Genomic DNA, 21,856 nt, shown 5'->3' on the forward strand with positions numbered 1-21,856 from the left:
CAGTACAATACTACTTACCATCAAATTTATTTATAATTACCACCTTATACATTTTACCTGCATCCCCGTGCCGCCAATTAATATGGAAAAACCCTTCTTAAAAATAGATCTTAAAATTTACAATGGTACCTTACACATAATGTTATAATGGGATCGATCGCATAAGCTGCCCCCGCATCAGCCCCCGTTACTTATTTTCGAAAATGCCGCTATACTTTCTTCATTCATACAGTGTAGCCAAATTGTGCTTAAATTACGTGTAAATGGGTAAAGAGCCACGGAGCGAGGGACATTTTCAATTTTGTTGACTGTACAGTGCTTCCATATTAATAGGTATAAGCATCTATAAAAATCAATAATTGTAATTAGCAAGGGTTTATATAGTAAAAATAATCAATTGGGTTTAGAGAAACAGTGAACCAAATAGGTTTAAATAAGGATGTTTATTAAATAAGGAGGGATCTATATATCGACTGTTGCAGACGATACTTATATACCTAAAAGCGTCGTTTACAAATCGCCAAAAACTAGGCAATCCGCTAAACTCACACGTTAAACGTCAGTGTCGTCAACTTTATTACCGCTTTGATGTTAGGTAATAGGGGCTTAAGTCAAAAAATATAGTTTTTCAGAAAACAGATTTGAAAATTTAAAAAATTGCTGTAAATCCGATTATTAATTTAAAGCCTGAAGTTTTTGATATTAGTCAGAGTATTTAATTCTTTTTTAGATCAAATACTATTCATTATCTACAAAAGTGTATTTTCCAAAATTTGAATGACTTAAGTCTTTATGAACAAAAAAAAAAAGTTTTTTTTTTTAGCTTACTGATTTTTAATAAAGGACTTATGTCAGAATGGAGTAACTTTTAATAAGGCAAATAATATCAAAATACATGTTTTAAAAAACACAAACTAACTTTTCTTCCCTTAGAAACTAATTGATTCATTTAGCCTAAGTAAGTATTTAATTTTCTTCTTGTTCTACTGCTTCATCCACTAGATCTGGGTCATTATCATCAATAGATTTAGTATCGGTAGGTAAATTTTGATAAAATTGGTGAAACACCGGTGGCAAGAAAGAAAGAAGCGAACACAAGTCTTTCTTTTTCTCCTTTGATATTGGAAGTAACCCTTTAGTATACAGTTCCTTAACTACCAAATCTTTTAGGTTTTGACTTTTGCCCCGTCTCAGAAAGCTTATAATTTTAAAATCTTTAGTATCAGATATAGAACTTTTGTAACGTACCATACCGCCATTATTATATTGTAGCCATTGCACATTATGCCAATAAAACTGTTCGCCTAATATATTTTTCTTTCTGTTGACCATTACTGATTTTAATAACCCGGAAAAATCCAAGAATTCATTTTGCTCCATTTCATGGACTTTAAATTGTCTTTTTCTTCCAGTTGTTCTCACCAACTGGTACCAATCGTGTGGATGATATACTGGAACTTCCATTTTCTTTTTTCGCTTTTCTATCATGGAATGATCAACATTACATTTCCTATGTATATGCCCAGATATTAAGAACTTGTGGTTTATCGTTAAATTGGGATTTTCACTTTGAGCCTTTATAAACATAGCAGCGACATGACTGTTTCGATTTTGTCCACCACATGTGTCGGAGTAAAAAGTTATATTATTTACATCATTGGGCAAATTTTTAATGTGAGTGTACAAGCAGAAAGCAATTTCATTATCTCCCCGAGCAGCCAATGCTTTATGCCACATGTAATGCGTCGATTCTCCATTGCTATCATGCACTGTTAAATTATACGTCCAGAGCTGACATTTATAGAATGCTACTGAAGAAGTTATAAAGGGTGTTGAAAGGCACTGCTGGAGATCAAAACTAAAGCATTTTTTATCACGATTTATTTTAGCTTCCGTCTTATCTTTAGTTTTTGCTTCGAATGCAGCATTAGCTTGGTTGTGATGCAATTCCAGTTCCTTTTGTAAACGAATTTTATCTTCTTTATTTCCTGATTTAGAAGCAACCTGTATTTGCATACTAAGAGTGTCGCATTTATAGCAGGTATCAACATATGGCTTTTTAAACGATAGTTTTAATTTGTGAAATTCTTTTTCATATATCGTTCTTCCCACGGGATTTTGCCTTCCTTCTTTGTACAGATCGTACATAATTCGCAGATTTAGGTGCGATGGTAGGTACCTTTTATCATTTGTACGTCTTGTATATGGACTCTCATGAGAAGGGAACGATTTAATATGTGTACGCACTTCATTTAATTCCTGTTGAGATTTTTTATTTACGGAAGGTGTTATACCTCTTTGATCTTCAATAGTAATACCAGAAGTGCTTTGCATTTTGTTTTTTAAAACCACTTTTATAAACTTTTCCTTTTCATCCAAAGCCTTACAAAAACAATCTTTGCATACAGATATTCTTTTTCCATTTATTTCAAAAAAATATTCATAAGTTACTTCTCTGTTTTTTGAAGAGTCGCGTTTTCTTTTACGACTTACTTGGGTATCTTAGGAATTAATTAGATTTGCAATAAATGTTACCCTTTTTGATATGGGATTATCCAATATTCATCAAAAATTTTTTTTCGAACGTCTTCATTTAGTGTTTGCGAGCATTTTTTTCTACAATCTTTTAAAGGCTTCATATGTCTTGCATTTACCATTTTACCGCTTATATTTACGTAACTTTGTCCAGAATGAATTTTTTCACTTCTCTCTTTTCTTACAACTCGGGACCACTTTTTTAATGGTTTATCTATATGAACTTTTGCCTTTTCTGCTCCAATTATTGTTGAGGAAGCACTAGGTCCAGCTTGATCAGTTATGTTCAATTTTTCTTGTTATTCTAAAATTTAATAAATATAACGATCTAAAAACTTAACATACTACTTTGAATATTAGTAGAGGAAATATTAGCCTTTGAACGACTTATTTTTCTCTGAATGGACAATAAATCAATGTTGTCGTCACTGGTTTCACTTTCAGATTGTCCAGGTAAATAGTCCTTATCTGCGTAACTGTCATCTGAATTTAAGATAGCTGTCAAATCTGCCGTCAGTGAAGGGGCTGGCGATGATGTTACAGACCCTATATCTGGGATCTGATCTTCTGTTAGCGACACAGCTAAACTTTTATTTATTGTATCGCCGATAACTAGAAATGTAAAATTAGTCAGTAACATACACGATAAAATTACAAGCAAAAATGGTTCTTTTACTATACCGCTTTAAAAGCATTCACCTTTATTACTTGCTGTATCCAACTGTATATAATTTTCACCCAAAAAATTCTCATCAAAGTCCAAAATATTTGAAAAATCCGAATTAACAGTTGGAGAAGGCATTAAAATGGGTGATCAGTATTAGGCATTTCTTCGTGATCATTATCCGGTGTATGGAAGTGTGAAATAACTGGAATTAATAATTTATATTTTTGTAAATTTATAATGAGGTTATGTTATGTCGTATTAAAATACTTTTCTAATAATAAACATAAGACAATTTTAAAAATTATAACAATGATATTTACCTGTTTCTTCACATTTTCTTGCCAATTGCAAAATAATAAACTTATTCTTATACTTATTAATTACATAATCTTATACTTATAAACTTCTTGCGCTCATGTTAACTCAACGATTTTCTACGATAAACAAACAACGCCTACACATAAACTTCTAACCACGTGTAAAATCCACATAATAATGATGAATTGATACGAAAGTCATAGTAAGCAATGCAATTTTAAATTTAAAAATAACGTTTTGATATAAAGGACTTAAATTGACTTAAGTCATTATGACACTACTTTCCTTTTACAATGTTTTGGTAGGTACGAAGGTCCTATTTAAACTTTATTACCAGACCAGAAATTTTTTTTTTACTTAAGTCTTTTGTACCAATTTATGGGGCCTAAATAAAAACGGTACGACTTAAGTCTCTAATATCACCAGAACGAGCAAAAAAATTTGACTTAAGACCAACATTTTTCGGGATTTCGTCAAAAAGTGATTTAAGACCTTTGTACCTAACATCAAAGCGTTATTAGATATATTTTTTTGTTGGCAACACTAAAAATGTTCAGAGTGACCAACATCAAAAGGACACAACCACTATAAAAATGGCGGCCACCAGGCAGTGGTCATTTTTGGGTATCGTGGCCATATACATTAGCAGTCCAGGTATATTTCTTAAGTTCGTGTCCACATCACGCACGTTTACTGCAGTAACAACTCAAGTATTCTCACTTGGATTTTTTCTACACTAAATTGTTCAAACGTAATGGGAATAAAAACATAAATCGTAGCCGTACTTGGGTTTTTTCTGCACTAAACGATGCGTTTAAGTTTATATTTTAACATTTTGTAAAAAACCAAAAATCACTAAATATGTCGCTTGTGGTGTTTCAGAAATAAGCGATTCATTTGTATAGTCTTTTTCACCACTTAAGAGTTGCTGCTTTAAGTAGCTTCCTGTTAAATCCACTTTTACTTATTTTTCAACGATATTTTCATTATTTTAAATTAACCCTTAATCGGGCAAGTTTTTATTTTTAATTAAAAAAATATTTTCGTATATTTTTTTCTTTATTTATATCATAAAGGCTACAAAAAATTCAAATTATATAGGTACAGAGAAAAATTATGTATCTTATAGGATATATTGACCCCTCCAATATCTTTAACATGATATATTAAAAAACAATTGCGCGCATTCTTTCCTTGCACAAAACATAATCTTAGACTACACTTTTGACAGAAAACCGTGGTTTGTCCATTGGTACATAGCCTGCATCTTCTTTTCTGTGTAAAATTTCCAATTTAGTCATATCGGATATCGACAGGTTGGTCTTGCAGTTACTGGAACTTTGATCTTTTTTGATGGCTGATCGTTTGCAAAATCAGATTTTCGAAATTTCATCTTCTGCTCGGATTTTACTAGCGATAAAGCCAAACTTACTCGGAATTCATTCAAATGGTCATATTTCAAACGCCCAAGAGCTTCACTATCTCTTCTATGCAACAACCAAGCATTATTTACACAAATGTCAATAAGTTTTTCCGAACATCCCAAGGTACTAACGCCGAGACTTAGAAGGTGTTTTATAAGGAGTCAGCTATTAGCATGTCAGCTAAGTCTACACCATCCATGTGGGAATTGTATTGTTTTATAATTTGTGGACATTCCACGTCAAATTTCTTTTTCTCCTCTTTGCTGTATCGTTTAACTTGAAAAGTAGGAGTGTGTGATTTATACAAGCTGGCCAAGGTAACGCACTTTGTCTCTCTCTTCATCCATTTCACAACGGCAATACCTGCATTATTATTGACTTTATAATCAGAAACGTAACAGTCTTCGAGTGGTAAATAAAAAAATAACTAACATTATTTGTGTTCGCGAAAGACTTAGGTACCTCTAATGGGCAATGTCTATTTTCAGATACAAATAAAAAACCTAAGGTCCAAATTGAAAAAAAATAGATATTTCGCAATAAAAGATTACAGTTACCTTCTGGAAGCATTAACTTTATATCGCAACATACAGAACAATAAAAAATTTAAAAATACGTCTACGCAGTTTCAAAAAAAAATCACCTCGTCCACATCTTTTACGGCCGCCATTGCACAAGACGCTAAAACGTTGTGCTCCAATCGTTTCCACCACCGGATTTGGTTTAGATGCTTTTGTATCTTTTAGTACACACTGCCCGTTTTCGCGAAATTATTACGATATTTTATAAAAAACGTTTCAAACGTTGTGTGTCTTGGGAGATACGTTAGTCGATTAAGGGCACAGAAAACAAAGAGAGAATAGAAGAAAAACAGCCTAATAAAATTCTGCGGAACAAAACGCCATTTCAAAGCGGTGGATGAGATCCAAACTAATAGCAACGGAACTTCACCATTATATCAGGAAATAATTTTAACTTTTTTAGCTTTTCAGCATCTGAACAGAGAAAAACAAACCACCAGTGGTTTGTTTTTCTCTGATCTGAACTTGTGGAAAGGAAATTTCTTTATATTTTTCTAGTAAAAATCTCTGACTGATTCTTTTTTAATTTCTGAATTCACGCGGATTATCGGTTCACTGGAATACCGCAGAATACAAAAGAGACCGAGAAAGAATAAGTATGAGGAAATTTTCACTATAAAAAATAGAAATAAAGAAATTTCCTTTCCAGGAGTTACAGGGTTCTAGGGTTCAGGTGCTGATGTCCTGCTGATCTTGAGACTTATATACAGGGTGGTCCAACAAAAATAAGCCCACCGGTTCTTTTAGATATTTTGGAAAAAAATATTTTTTGCTTATTATTAATTTTAGCCTCTAAACCTTTTAAATTTTTAAATACCCACTTATGTAAATATCTATTAAAAATTTTGAAAGAAACAAAAAGAACGTAAACATCAAAAATATTTTATTTATTATTTATATAGTATACTTACTAATAATAATTATTATATTATCTGCTATGTACCTACAAAGACTTACAAATTAAATTCCTCACAGAATTAACTTAAATGGAGGAGAGGCAAGGTCATTTCTGATGAAAAACTTTATAATACATACATACATACATATATGTTTATTGTTTCTAAGTATTGTATAACATACTTTTAACAAGAAATTTGATGCTTATGCTGTATAAAATGTCCTAGTTTATCATCACCTCTTTTGGTTTATTACTTACTAGACACCCTGAAAAAATGGGGTAAAATGCCGCAAATTGGGGTAGAAGCATGAAACTTACCATAGTTAATTAGGCCATTTGTACTACTGTAATCCACAGAACACACAAAATAGCTGTAATCTGGAGCAAATTTGCACACAATTTTAAGTAAGGGCCGTTTTAATTTAGGTTTAGGTCAAAAAGCAGAAGCAGAACTCGACTGAAGTACTGAAGGATAAACAATTCTGTGAATCACTGATGACGCGAGAGACGCGACCGCCATCTACCCAAAAAAAACTAAAGCATTAATTTATTGATTCATTTTCATAGGACGTGACGCCGACGGTAGCGCGCAGTGGATGAGATCCGAACTACCACCTCCAGCTGAGGTTGCCATTTAGGTTTTTTTTCTATTCTCTCTTTGTTTTCTGTGATTAAGGGTTAACTTTGATGCGGGAAAAACTGCAAATTCTGGAATGATTTTCAAAACTGGTCCTCTGTTCTATGCGAGTAATCCACCGTTAAACTCTACCGCAACCCAAAATCCTCGCCTATTAATGGCGCCCAGTTATTTTGTCCACCTGGCGGCACTATCTCGCGATTGTCCAGAAACGGACTAGGGGCTTTTAATTAAATATAGGTTTTTTCTTAAAATTAACTTCAAAGGCTTATTGGATGTTAACTTTTGCCTTTATTGACTATATTATGCTTCCTAGAACAATTTTATTTAATACAGAAGATAAATTATGAACAAAAGTTTTTATTTTAATTAGTGTCTAAAGATTCATATTACTATTTTTGGGAAAATGGTAAAGTTCCGTGCAGTAATATATTTTGATAAAACATAACCTAGAAACACCACAAAAAAAACAAAAACAAGTTCTTTTATTTATTTTTTTTTTTAATTAAATTCTTTAGGCTTGTAAACTCACTAGCAAATTTATACTTTTATTATTTTATATTTATTTTATATTCATATCCTTTTATTTACCATATTCTGTCATATATTATCTTTGAAAAATTGATAACTTTGTTTATCAGGGAACTGTATTTTGTAAACGGATTAGGGTCCAAGGTTCATATCAATCTATTTTTTACTTATCGTTTTATTTGCCGTAAGTTGAATTTACTTCTGTGAGTCGGTGTTAAGTTTAAATACTGTAAAAATGTCTCTTTCAAAACTTTTAATTAAGGTAAGTTGAACTTTGGGGATAAATATAAATGCACCTATAAGACATTAAATACAGTGGAATTGTTGAAGTTAAACTTCCTCTAATTCCTACCGTAGATAAGTATACCTATTAATAAAACAATATTTGCTTACAATATATTAAAGAAATGACTAAAAATTAAAACTTTGTAATATAAAAATAATACAAACTAATATACACCATAATGGATTCCTGATACGGTAAAGTTCATTAATAGCAAGTCATACTAACAGTAAATAGTGATGAGGGTAATTTTCTTTGAGCAAGTTAACTTATAGAAGTATTATATACATATTTATTTATTCGATCTAACAGTAACACCATTTTTACAAAATGTATTGTAATCTAAAATTAAATCTTCACATTAAGATGGTAAAATACATACAAAGTCTCAATTCTAAATAGAACACCAAAAATTGTTAATTACCTAATAAGAATACAAAATCACAGATAGTTTCAGTGCTTGAAGGCACAGCAAAATAGCCATTGTTACCTGTAACAATTAAATTCTTCAAATCTAACAAAGTTTGTAGCTTTTTTAAAAATTTCACATGATCACTGAATCACCATATATTTACGAGAGTAAGAATTTTTTCCCTTGTAAAGGTTTCTCGACATGACTCTCTAGAGGATTTCTAAACATGGTCCATATTGCATTTTTGGCAGATCAATGCCCTTTCAGTACTGCACGAGTAGTAAGTAGGATGAACAATGAAATAACAGCATAATAAAAGATCTTAAATGTGTAAATTACCTAAGTAATTTGCCACATACCAAGTCCACCTGCTCATTCCAGGATAAATGGTGATCAATGATGATGCCCAAAAATTTGGATGAATCTTGTTGAATCAAGGTATTTAAATTCTCCCTGAGCAATAAGCTATCTTGGACAACTTGAACCGGTATGATAAAGATAAAATTGGTATTTAAACTATTAAGACAAAGACCATTTTGTTGGCATGGCTGTAAGAATAATCAGCAGATATAAAGAGGCTGATAGTCATGACCTGAGACAATTGCTGTCAATGCTAATCATCAGCAAATAAGGTGATATAACTGTCATCCATTAAAAAAAGTAAATCATTAATAAAAATTTGAAAAACAATAGGATCAAGGACAATTTCCTGTGGAACAGCAGCTTCAACCTCTACTCTATCAGAAAATGTCACCCGCCCCAACCATTTTCCCTTAGCTTTATGACTTGACAAATATAATACAAGCCATCTATAGGCAGATACTGATAGACTTTAATGAAAAACCTTACTTAGAAGCATAGTTTGGTTTACAGTGTCACACGCTTTAATCTAAAGATCAAACTAAATACCAGCCGATTTCATTTTTAAATAAAAATTGTTTAAAATAGAAGTATAAAAGGACATTATAGCATCTAGAGAGAGTCCAGAGATATACTGACTTAGCAAGCTCTATTAACTTTGGTGGATAACTAATCTTTATTGTGATTTTTAAATTTGTATCTGGATCTCTTGCATAGTGCAATAAATAGCCTTCTTATAAGTTCATTGATTGAAATAGTGCAAATAAATTCTCATTTTATAAAGGTGATTCTTCAGTTATTAGTCCCATTATCCATTAAAAATTGTTGGAACATTCAAGAAGAGCTTTTCATCCTTTTGCTTTGATGTCTTATTGATATTGGATTTCAGTGTTATTATATTAACATTGATTCTTGGTTTAGGCAGCCACATATATATAGGTTTTAGGAACCGAAATCTAAATACAGGTTTATGGACTACTCATTTGTCTTCAGATCCGCTATGATATATGGATTTGAACAAAATAAAAAGCAACAAGACTATCTTAGCGTCTTCCTGTAACAAATATTTTTTTTAATGAAATGGTAACACATGTTTAGGCCTCAGTAATAAGTCAGTGTAGCTTATATTACCAACAGCAGTTTCTCTAGATTTGTAGACACTTTTTTATACTTAATTGAGCTCTTCTCATGTGTAAATAAAAAAACCATACTATTGTTGAATTAGATTATTGCAAAGAAAATCTTAACTTAGTGCCATCCATACTATATTACCTTAGCTTAATGTTATTGAGCTCCTAACACTATTAGGATTATTTCTTAATTATAAAGTCAATACAAACTGTTATGTAAGTCATAGTGTGTAAATAGTGGAGACTTCTTAGGATTTAAGTCCTGAAGATAAGACTTAGGACTTAAGTCCTAAGATAAGACCTGGAGATTTTTGTTTGGGTTTGAAAAGTACTACCTACTGTGCAATACCTTTTGATGAAACAATTAGTAATAAAAGGTATTACTAGATAATAAATGTATCAATACCATGTAATAATTCAACATCTGATAGTAATATGTCATATTTCCTGAATTACCACAGATTGCTTTTTGAATAAATTCGGTATTAAAGTATCACTTCTGTTGAATAGATCTAATATGAAGAGGTCAGGGTAATATTAATTTTTTACCTTTTTGTACAGAGATATTATTAAATTTTTTTCATTTTAAAGTACATCATAGGTGATTATAATAACCTCGAATCGATTTAGATGATGTTTTACAAGATGCAAATTTATCCAATAAACATTTTTATAAATATATGGTATACTTTACTGGAAACTGTATTTAAAACATTGAAAAACATGTATCTAATTTTAGTTTATTTTTCTATGAAGATGATATGCAATAAAACTTTCTTGCCGAATAAATTATATTAATTAAAGTACTTTGTAAAACTAAAAAAACACCCCCAAATATTTAGGAGTGAAATGGAGATAATAGAACCATATTAATTCATTAATGATTATTTTACTTTTATTATTTACTAAAGATATCTTTTTATTACCATTCTATTTTCAGGCTATAAATATAAATGCCCGCAGCTATGCAACAAAAGCCAGTCTAAATGAAGTGGTCATTGTATCAGCAGTGCGAACCCCCATGGGGTCATTTCTAAGCTCATTGTCAGCACTCTCGGCCCCAAGACTTGGAGCTGTTGCTATCCAAGGAGCGATAGAGAGAGCTGGCATTCCCAAGGAGGAAATTAAAGAGGTTTTCATGGGAAATGTTTGTCAAGGGGGTGTCGGACAGGCTCCTGCTAGACAGGCAACTATATTTGCTGGATTGCCTTCATCGACCATATGTACAACCATCAATAAGGTATAATTGTAAAACATGTCTTATGCTTTCTTTAATTTGTTTGATATAAAGAATATTATAATTCTATACATGGTGTTATAAAGTTCGGTGCAAATATTTTAAGAGCGTATTCTTGAGTTAAAATAAGACGTTTTTTTTCCTTTATACATGTGTCCTAAAATACACCTCCTCAGAGCTACAGCCCGCGCAAATTGCTTGAAGAAAATCGATTATTTAGACTGACTTCAGTTATGCCTCAAATCTTTTGCAAATTTGAAAGTCACCATTTTTTTGGACCCTCTTAAAATTTCCCGTTCGTTAAACGGTGTAAAGCCAATTCTTCGGAAGGGGTTCCGATTCACGGAGGCTTACTCTTTTAATGGCCCATATCTTATGTTTCCGATAAGAAATTTGAAAATCTGGAACACCGTCTAATTAGCCATGAAAAAATCTAAAATTACAGTTTTTTGCATTTTTTCGATAAAATTAATTTGAGTTGACAAAAATTAAAGGAGTCCCAGCACACTTCTTTGTTTTCTCTCTTTCTAGCTCCACTTTGGTTAATCAGCGATTTTCTCGAAAATGCTTTTATATCGATAAAATGCAAGAGATAAAAATTTTAGATTTTTTCATGGCTAATTAGAATATTGTTTAAATATAAAAGACGGGTCAACAGAAGGGCAAGCTTTCCTGAATTTAATTAATAAAATTGGATTTACACCATTTTTGGAACGGAAAATAAAAAATGCACCCAAAAAAACGAAGACATGCAAATTTTCAGAAGAATTAGTGCATAATAATTGTAGTTACGATTCCAAATAATCGATTTTCTTCAAGCAATTTGAGCGGGCTGTATCTCTAAGGGGAAGCATTTTAAGATACATGTTTATAGGAAAAAAACTCAACAACAATACGCTCTTAAAATATTTGCACCTAATTTTGAAACACCCCCGTATTGATTATTTCAATTTCCTAGATATTTTGAAAGTTCGATAACGTTTTGAAAAGATAGTCTAGTACTATATACTGATTGTGATATGGTTGGGTTACCGCCTATTGGATTGATCTAAAATAAAAAATATTTTGAACACAATTGTATTTTTTAATAGTTTGGTTGGACTTGCGCTACACTACTAATTCTGGATCTTTTGGCCTATATTTACCTCAGTGCCTGTGATAAAAGATTTAAAAAATGATTCTTGTCAAGAACAAACGTAAAACTATCAGAATTCCTTTACAATTGATAAAATTTATTTTTGTAGGCATTTAAAAAAGCCAACTGTAAGAAGTTCTTTCAAGAAGCTCTTTTTTATTTTCTCTGTCTCACTGAGGATGGCTTAATTTAAGCCGAAACGTCGGAAATATTAAGGTTTAACGCCACGACTCTTATTTTACCTGACACTAGTAGACACTGAACTATTGAACAATTTAAATACTGATTCATTAGTTGAGTTAACCTGCATTAGAATTGGCAATGTAGACAGAATTTTCGAAATTAGGATAAGAAAATAAAGGATTATAATTGTTCTGATCTGTAAATTAATTTTGAAATCATAGGTTTGATAACCGTTCTTTCATTTTATTTTCACGTAATCATTAAACTTTATGATTATGTGAAATATTATGATTGAGTTATATTCACTTATTCGGGTACTGTTATGGTTGCTTCGTTGTTTTAATTTTTTGTGTTGTTTGCTTCAGCTTTGTTTCACGTTTTGTTGTCGGTTTTAAAACTCGTTAAATTTCGGGATCAGGCGTATATTGTTCCGCCTTTTAATGAGCAAATTCTCCTTAAATTTTCGTATACCGGGTGGTGCATCTCCATAGAAAGTCCCATATAAATTATGATACTTTAAAATATTGGCTTCCCTGTATATTTTACAGAAAACCTGTATGAGACTTTTTTAACGGTGCGAGTAAGATAAGCCGCCATACCAAATTTCATTACTTTTTATGTGAATAGATAGTCAAGTGATTTTATAAATAAATGCAACTACTTACAAACAAGGAAGCAATACAAAACAAACAAAAAAATCTTAAAAATAAATAAAAAATTATTTTTAAACTAATAAATTAATTTTTCCTAATCAAGTGCTCAAACAATTCTCTATTTAACGCCAAACAATATCCTAATCGGTTGTAAAATTCGGTTTTTGCATTACTAAGCTGATATGCAGTTATTCGATTATATGACGTTAACACTCCCATCTTTAACTCTTTTAAATTTTGATAACGCACATCTTTATAAATAGCAGGTTTTATGTGACCCCACAGGAAAAAGTCATTTGGTGAAAGGTCCGGAGATTTGGCTGGCCATTTAATAGTGTAATTCAGCCCAATTACGTGTCCATTAAAATTTTTTTGAAGATATTCCTTGACTTGGTGTGAATTGTTCCTAGGACAGCATAAAACTGAAGTTGTAAAACTTCTAAAAATGCGTCTCCTTCCAAATATTTTTCCAAAAAAAAGGTCCAATAATACCCGCGGTCCAACATTTATGACCAAAAATACTCGCCCAAACATTTGTTCATTTTATTTACTCCAGTAACGAATATTTTTAACATTTGGCTCATAACACGTAAACGTAACACGTCACAATCGCTACGTAATGTAAAGGTGCATTCGTATGTAAAACAAACATTTCATAAAAAATCCCTGTGGTTATTCGATAACATTTTCTTTCCATAACTTCAAAACAGAAATCTGCTTTTCGGATCCCATTGCCTTGCCTTAGTTCCTGATGTTTTTGATATTTAAAGGAAAGGCATTTATATTTTTTAGTGTGTGCAATACTGTCCTACGATTTTCCTACAACTTCTCCAGAGTTCTGCTGCTAATTCCTTTATTTTCTTCAAAATCTGAACTATTTTCTCTAGCTCTGCCATCATTGTTTTGCTCTGAACATTTGCATTTACTAATTACTGTACCCTTAGTCTCAAAGTTATGAACAAATTTTCTGCACTGTTGTTTTACTTGGAAAATGCCTATCAGGGAAATTCATAGAAAACATTTCGGAGACTGTTCGAAAACTATTCCCCAGGTATTGCCACTTAATCATAGTTATTTTCTCTTGAGTAATGTAATAATTATTCATACTGTTCAGTAAATAAATAGACAACACTTTGACATAACATTTTGATAATTTGACTTGTGGTTTCATATTTTAGTTTTTAGTTTTTTTTTCACAGAAATTCTAAATTGCTTTTTAGACAGTAATGAAATTTGGTACAGTGGCTCATCTTACTTTCAAAAAGGCTAATACAGTTTTTCTATGAAATATACATGGAATCCAATATTTAAAAATATCATAATTTACATGGGATTTCCTATGGCGATCAAGTCTATACCAGCTGGTATAGACTTGATCAATATTAGTTTATTCTTCTTTTATTAACTCTTCGTGTTCCTAAAGAAGTACACGCAGAAATTGGACTTAAATATCCAATAATTATATTTATGGCAATCATAATGCCTCTGGTATTCCAATGTAGATTAAAATTTCTATTTAAAGGGCTCAATACCAATGAGGTCGCGAAATGTCAAATGTTTCATGAAATGATTTTTATAACCAATCTTTCACCTAAAAGTTTGACCAATCCAATTTACATTATCTATGGTCGCATTAATTTAGATTATCATTAACCTTAAAATAAACCATAAAGTAGAAGGAGTTTTCCTTATGGGCTTATTTAAATTCTACTTATATAGTTATCTACCTCCTATTGAAAATAAAAATTATTGTAAATTTAACCAACAATACATAGCATAACAATAATATAAAAAATGTAACAAAATATTTTTTTCTCTAGGTGTGTGCTTCAGGCATGAAATCTATCATGTTCGCGTCCCAATCCTTACAAACTGGCGCCCAAGAAGTAGTTCTAGCAGGAGGTATGGAATCCATGTCTAATGTACCCTATTACCTCCGAAGAGGCCAAACACCTTACGGAGGTGTTCACTTGGACGATGGAGTAGTTTTTGACGGTCTCATAGACGTTTACAATAAAATTCACATGGGAAACTGTGCAGAAAACACGGCTACAAAACTCGGAATATCCAGACAGCAACAGGACGAGTTTGCCATTAATTCCTATAAAAGAAGTGCCCAGGCCTGGAAAGATAAAGTCTTCGATAGTGAGATTGTGTCAGTAACGGTGCCTCCTCAGAAAAAAGGTCAGGCCAGTTCCCAATTTGTCGAAGATGAGGAATATAAGAAAGTCAATTTTGATAAATTCCCAAAGCTAGCGACGGTTTTCCAAAGAGAGAATGGCACTGTCACCGCTGGAAACGCATCTACGTTAAACGACGGTGCTGCTGCCATGATTTTAACTACAAGAGCAGCTGCCGAACGACTTAATCTCAAACCACTTGCTCGAGTTGTAGGATTTGCCGATGGGGCTTGTGAACCTATAGATTTCCCAATTGCACCTGCCACTGCAGTACCAAAGCTTTTGGAGCAAACTGGAGTGAAGAAAGATGACGTGGCACTTTGGGAAATCAACGAAGCTTTTAGTGTCGTAGTGTTAGCTAACCAGCAACTATTGGATATCGATCCAAGCAAGGTTAATATACATGGTGGTGCTGTCAGTCTTGGACATCCCATAGGCATGTCGGGGGCGAGGATTGTTGTGCATTTAGTGCACGCTTTAAAGCCAGGCGAGAAGGGAGTTGCTTCCATTTGTAATGGGGGTGGTGGAGCATCTTCTATTATGATTGAGAGATTGTAAGTTATGGCTGATTCTTGGTAATGATGGGTTTTGTCAAAAGTTTATTGTAGGATAAACATATAGTAGATTTTTAAGGTTTGGTAAATTGAAATTGAATAACTTAGTTATCACTGTTTTAAATTAACGAGTTATTTGTTTTTTTTAACTGGATAATTTTAATTAATTTTGAATATTTGCAGAGTGAAATATGCAAAAGGGTAATGGTTTTTCTGTGTTGGAATTAACAATATAAACTTCATGAATTTCCGGGACAGATCTCTTCTGCTACGTCTTTCCTTCACGCAATATAATATCACAGAGCTTAACAAGCTTCTGACAGAGATAAACTTTACTTTTTTTTCTACAATCGAAAAAGATTCGTAAAAACATTTCTTCTTCCTAAAAAACTAATGAGTAAGTAATATCTGTCGGTTGGTTGTTTTCGTCGGGCTGACCACTGTTTCTCCAATCTTAGTTATTTGCATTTTTTATTAAGAATTAAACAATAAATTTTATTACGAACTTTCATTCAAGTGCATTAAAAATAAAATGAATTTGCTCCGTAACCTTGTTCGCATCTCAAAGCAATATTCGAAATTTAAATTAATTTAAATGCCATGAATCCACTCCAGTTCTCAAAATACTACTTCAGTGGTTTTTGTTAGGTGTCTTTCAATAAGAAGAATATGGTAATGTCTACAAGAAGAAGCATTTATTTATAAATTAAAAATACATATTCTATAACAACATAATAAACGAAAAAGTAACGTGCTTACGGAAGCACTTAATTTTCGTCACTGGTCTTTGCTTTTTGATCACGCTTTAATCATTTTTATCTGCAGATCGTTTAAAAAAACTGCCCAAGGAGTTTCGCTTCTTCCTCCCTTTCAGGATATTGCGAAAATGAGTTAGACTCGTTTCGTTGGACAACTCTGCTGCAAGACCAGTTGCAACTTTTTCAGCGTGATTTTTATCGGAGACTTTCTCCCTCATTCCCAAGATCTCTTTTATGTGTCTTGTGGAGATAACCTTCTCCATCTCAGGCGATCCTCTTCAAAACCAATTTTTCGGTGAACCATCATATGTTGAGACTGCTCCTGGACGAGTTTGTTTACATCTCTTTCATCCACCTCCACACCCATGGATTTTCTCAGAGAAACTTGTTTCAGCTACGGTTTCAGGCCACAGCTTCTTTTATGTAGAGGTTAAGGTTCTCATTGTGACACCCAGCCAGGCCTGATAATTCTTCTGAATAACTCTTGAAGCATAAATCTCTAAGCATCTCGGTTTGTGAATTGTGTTCTCCGTCACCTCAAAGAAGTGCCAATTGTCGAGGACGAGAACGGCTTGCATGGATAGTTTGTTTTTTTAACAGAAAGTCCAAGGCTTATCCACTCCACAAAGAATTTCCTGACGACCCACGCCTTTGGATATCCCATCCACATAGCTTGCAGTTTTTCTTTTAAAATGTTATGTCACTTAGAGGCTCTGCGATTTTCCAAAAGGTATACTAGCAGAGACTTGTTCCAGTCACCACTCGTATTGGCGCAAAGTGCTAGAGTTAATCGATCCTTTATCCTTTATGGGTTTGTGACCCATCGTCTTCTCCTCTTCCTTTATGTAAATCGTATTCGGCAGCCCTGTCTCATCCCAGTTGAAGACTTGCTGGGGGATGTATCTTTTGGCTTCTATCAATTCGAAAAACGTTTTTATGAAAAGCTCAGCTGACTTTGATTATTCTGATTATACGTTTGTATAAGTGTGTGAGATCTGCTTCAGCAAATCCCTTATAAATCGCTCGTTCCTTCTCATATGTGATGCTTGGTATTAAGATCCCCTAAAGCTGTTTCTCTGTCACCCATACCATCAGTAGTTTCTCCATCTTTTCATGGAGAGAAGGAACTTAGAAATTATTGTAACGCCCTTTAGTTACTATATACTTAAGTTGTCCTGAACTTTGTCACCCCCATGCCTATGTCGTCTTTACAGTAACTCTGCCACTGGTTATACCCTTTATAAACACCTGTTCAAGAACAGTACATATCATTGATGTGCTACGACCGTACCTCCTCGTCAGGTCAATTATTTGAACACCTTACTCATGCTTGTCTATGATTTCATGGTTTAATTCAATATAAATCATCTTCTTCATCGGACCCATGTAATAAAAATAAATGTGATGATGTTTTATAAATGTACAAAAATCGTAAAACGTCAACCCAACTTATCAAAAATTATTCAAAAACGAACGAAACAAGCGGACACTGAGGTAGGAGAAACTGTTAGACGCATCCGTACGACACATGCCCTCTGCATGTTGAAGACGTATGCAACGGTATAGTGTAGTGTGCGATTCCTCGTATCTCAAATTAACTTATTGTCCTATTTGAATCATCTTCATTTCGATTAGCAGAAAAATGTAGAGGTTCTTTCAGAATAGTACTATAACTACTATCATTTGATGTCACAAAATTATTACCTTGAAATTGAAAAATGTTGTTACGATGCATATTAGTATTGTACATTTGATTGAGCGAATTTTCTATTTGAAGCTATGCATCAAAAGGATCTTTTGTTTATTATGTATATATGTATGTGTACAATATCGTTCCTGTGTTATCTGTTTAGTGTTGTTTTAACTAAAAAATCTGTAATTTAGTGTCCCTAGAATGACTTTATAAAAGTCGACAAATGTCGACATATAAATTAAGGAAGCTTTAGTTTCATTGGACCCCTATTTTACAATCTTTTCCCCTATTTAGAAAATGATCTTCTAAACTTATTATCGCTTTTTTTAACCCAATATCTTGGCCCAGAAGCTTAGAAAGAGCATTTCACCGATGGTTTGTCATAGTTGCTAAAATTTGACTTTAGAATTATGATGTGCTGATTTATTATATTTTAAAATATATTCTTTAAAGACACACTTATCTTTAGAACTTTTTCTAAAATTTTTAGCGGTGCTTACTTTTTCTGATGGTACCAAAGAGAGCAAGTCGTAATTATCGAACGTTTGCACTTCCCTTAAAAACTTAAACTCAAATTTATATGATAGGAATGAGATGAACTTCTGGACCATATCATTCTTGTCATGTTAAGGATTAGTTTTATTACATTTTGATTTTCCGTATTTACTCTTCTCCTTATAAAATTGTACCTGGAAACTAGTTTCTTAAAATTACATGCTCTGGCTTATACTCTGCTCAGAGATTTTGTACAAATTAATTTGTCGTTTTGTCTAAGGACACACTATGAACTCTCAAAAGAATTTGTCTAGTAGTTGAGTCTCGAACGCTCATGACTATCCTGTCTCTGAGCACTTTTCCTTCAGGGGTCTGGTTTGGATCAACATTGATATTTTTACAATATTTTATTAAGAATGTACTCACTAGAAGTGATTTGAGTTGTAACATCTTGTGCAAAACATATATGTCGCAAAATACAAATTCTTTTAGTGGTTGACATACTTCTCTATCTCAGTCAACATTGCATCATATTGGTCAACGGCTGAATTAATTGTGAACGCAGACATCAAGTCTAAAACAAAAAGTTGGTTCATAGTGATGAGAGAAATAAAATATTAATCAAGCACTAAATCATTGTTGCTTTCTTATGGTACATTCATTCAAAAATGCATTAAAAGCTATTTCAAGGAAAATACCACTTTGGCCCTTTTTTGCATACTTCCTTCTCTAGTTATATGACATAAAAAAATAATGCAATTTGAATTAAGTGTAAAAATTAAAGATTTTATATAAGTACCGCTATAAAGTGAATTTTAATCAAATAGTATATATTTTTATGTTCGTATTACACTTTTGACTAAACTTAGCTTTTAATATATATTCGTTGTGATTCGTTCTTCTTCAACCCACTGATATTGTTATTTTTACTATAGTTTTATATAAGAATTATACTTTATACTATAAATTGTGTATCCAAAAATGTGAATATATTATTTTCAATTAAAACTAAATGGTAACTTTTTGTCCGACAGGACTGACCCACCTTTGGCAAGAAATACGCTACCAAAACTGACTCTGTATACCAGAGATCCCTGTCCGCTGTGCGACGAATTAAAACACGAATTGTCGCCGTATCTACATTTGGTAAACTTTGACACGGTGGACATTTCAAAAAAAGAAAATGTCCGTTGGTTGAGGTTGTACCGCTATGAAATACCGGTTTTATTTTTAAATGGAGAATTTTTATGTAAGCATAGGTTGAATGAGGGACTGTTAAAACGTAGGTTAAGGGAACTTAATGATATGAGAGATAAGTAAATTGTGTGTTATTTTAAGAGTTCTGTGTGCCAAAGGTGTTTATGAAATAATGCTTGAAAGACGTTTTCCCAAAAATAAATGTGAAATTATGGCGAAGAAAAGCTGGAATAGTGTACTTGGGTTAACTATCTATATTAAAATATCGGTTTTGACATTGACAGGTTTTTATTTAATCGCCATGCCCTTTTTTTCTCCAATTTAAGGGAACTCAATTTTTTTTAAACGAAAGTAGAATTTTGCTTCCTATCAGGTATTATTCTAATTTTAAACTAGGTAATAGATAAACCTAGTGTAAGAGTTGGGAGTGTCTTAAGCCCCTTAGGTTACGTTTTAAAGATGCAAGAAATTTATGGAAAACGCAGAATTTAAGTGTAAAAATGAAGTGCAAAGAAAAATAGAGAACTTGTTATTAGCTTGTTGTAATTGTAACTGGCAAGAAATCACACTTTTGATTTCTAATATAATTCTTCCATACTTTTTACAGTCTTTTAGGTCGTATTCCGATTTGCTTCTGATCAAAATCTAACTTTTTTAGCTTTTTTTGCGTCACATAGAAGACAATTTTTTTGACTAACGAAGCACAACAGAACTTAGATATTTAGTAAATATCTAAAGGATGTTTCGAACTCGGAAGTCGCACATTTTATCTTAAAAGTTCTAAGACACAGTTTGAATCTAATACTGTTTTAATGTCGAAAGACATCTATCTTTTTTCGTGTAGTCTAAGTACATCGGTGACCTGTTTAGCAGAAAATGAATATGCGATCAAGTTCCAACAAGAAAACGCTAAAACCCGCCCCTTCGCCACAGGAAGTTTTGTTAGAAAAAGTATGTAACGTGGTTAAACTGTAAAACTCTGATTAAAAACAAAACAAAGAGTGAAAATTTTTTATTTCTGCAGAATATAAGAAAAAATCGTCTTCACTTAATTTATTACCTGAGGGCTTATCAATTATCCAACATCATAAGAAGGGTTTTTCTAATATCCAACCCAGCCTTTTTACAATTTTATTCGAGGCATTCAGGCATCAGTTGCAAATACATTTAAAAGTTTATTTTATTCATGTACGAGTCTATGTACGACAGTAGTAAACATAAAACCTGTTTCTCTCCTCTAACGCTTTATTACAAGGAAATTATTAGAGCGATCGAATCCAGTAATTTTTTAAATTATTTTACTTAATATTCGACAACCACTTGAACTACAATACCAATTCAATTATAGGAACTCAAAACATTTTGTATTTTTATTATAGAATATCAAAGATTCAGCTGAAATCGAATTTAACTCTTTCAAACTTATTTTTATATGTAGAATATACATTTACAACTCTTCTCAGAAATGTAACTTAAGCAAGGTCCAAACCAATCATTTTTATATATTTTTTAACTATTAATATAAGTGATGCTTATTTATGCTGACTTCCTGGAAGTAAGACAGAATGACTTTTCAAATCTCCAGAAAAGGGATAGAATTATTGTTTAACAGGGTGGAACAAAGACAGAAAAACTCTTCGACTGTGCAGAAAAAAAACAAAGTTATCTTAACTGCTTGAAAGGAAGGCAGACAGATTCTTCGGCTTCCTGGAAGTAAGACAGAATCACCCTTTAGCTGTCCAGAAAAGAGATAAAATTACTCTTTGACAAACAAAAAAAGAAAGAAACATTCTTCAACTGTGCAGAAAAAAAGAGACAAAAAATCCAATCTCTCTTTTCTCTTGGAAGTATTGGGAGAATAGATGAACAGAGTGAAGTCAATGAGTTTGTGAAGGAGGAATCGATGGAAATATATCATAATGCCAAAACTTGTCTTGTCAATTTTTTAAATTAAATTTTGTCAAAATGAAATTATGGGTATTTAGCTAAATGCTA

General features: G+C 32.4%; 1 protein-coding gene and 1 long non-coding RNA gene across 3 annotated transcripts; one reads left to right on the plus strand and one right to left on the minus strand.

Annotated features, from left to right (window-relative positions):
- Positions 1–2,641: 2,641 nt before the first annotated feature.
- Positions 2,642–3,558, minus strand: LOC126742645 (uncharacterized). The gene is made up of 3 exons (XR_007662625.1): positions 3,523–3,558; positions 3,235–3,404; positions 2,642–3,147 (listed from the first exon to the last, which is right to left on the minus strand). It is a non-coding gene; the product is annotated as an uncharacterized LOC126742645 (long non-coding RNA).
- A 4,030-nt stretch (positions 3,559–7,588) lies between these two features.
- Positions 7,589–20,138, plus strand: LOC126742642 (acetyl-CoA acetyltransferase, mitochondrial). 2 transcript variants are annotated; one of them, XM_050449374.1, is made up of 4 exons: positions 7,589–7,853; positions 10,717–11,016; positions 14,805–15,718; positions 19,699–20,138. In XM_050449374.1, exons 1-4 carry the CDS (start codon positions 7,827–7,829, stop codon positions 19,982–19,984), a joined length of 1,527 nt encoding a protein of 508 aa, XP_050305331.1. In that variant the 5' UTR covers positions 7,589–7,826; the 3' UTR covers positions 19,985–20,138. The 2 variants fall into 2 exon arrangements, with proteins under 2 accessions (XP_050305331.1, XP_050305332.1); XM_050449375.1 differs by lacking the exon at positions 19,699–20,138 and having other exon boundaries at positions 7,608–7,853; positions 14,805–19,677.
- The last annotated feature ends 1,718 nt before the right edge of the window (positions 20,139–21,856 follow it).

Source organism: Anthonomus grandis, chromosome 12 (assembly GCF_022605725.1).
Source record: "Anthonomus grandis grandis chromosome 12, icAntGran1.3, whole genome shotgun sequence".
Classification (NCBI taxonomy): domain Eukaryota; kingdom Metazoa; phylum Arthropoda; class Insecta; order Coleoptera; family Curculionidae; genus Anthonomus; species Anthonomus grandis.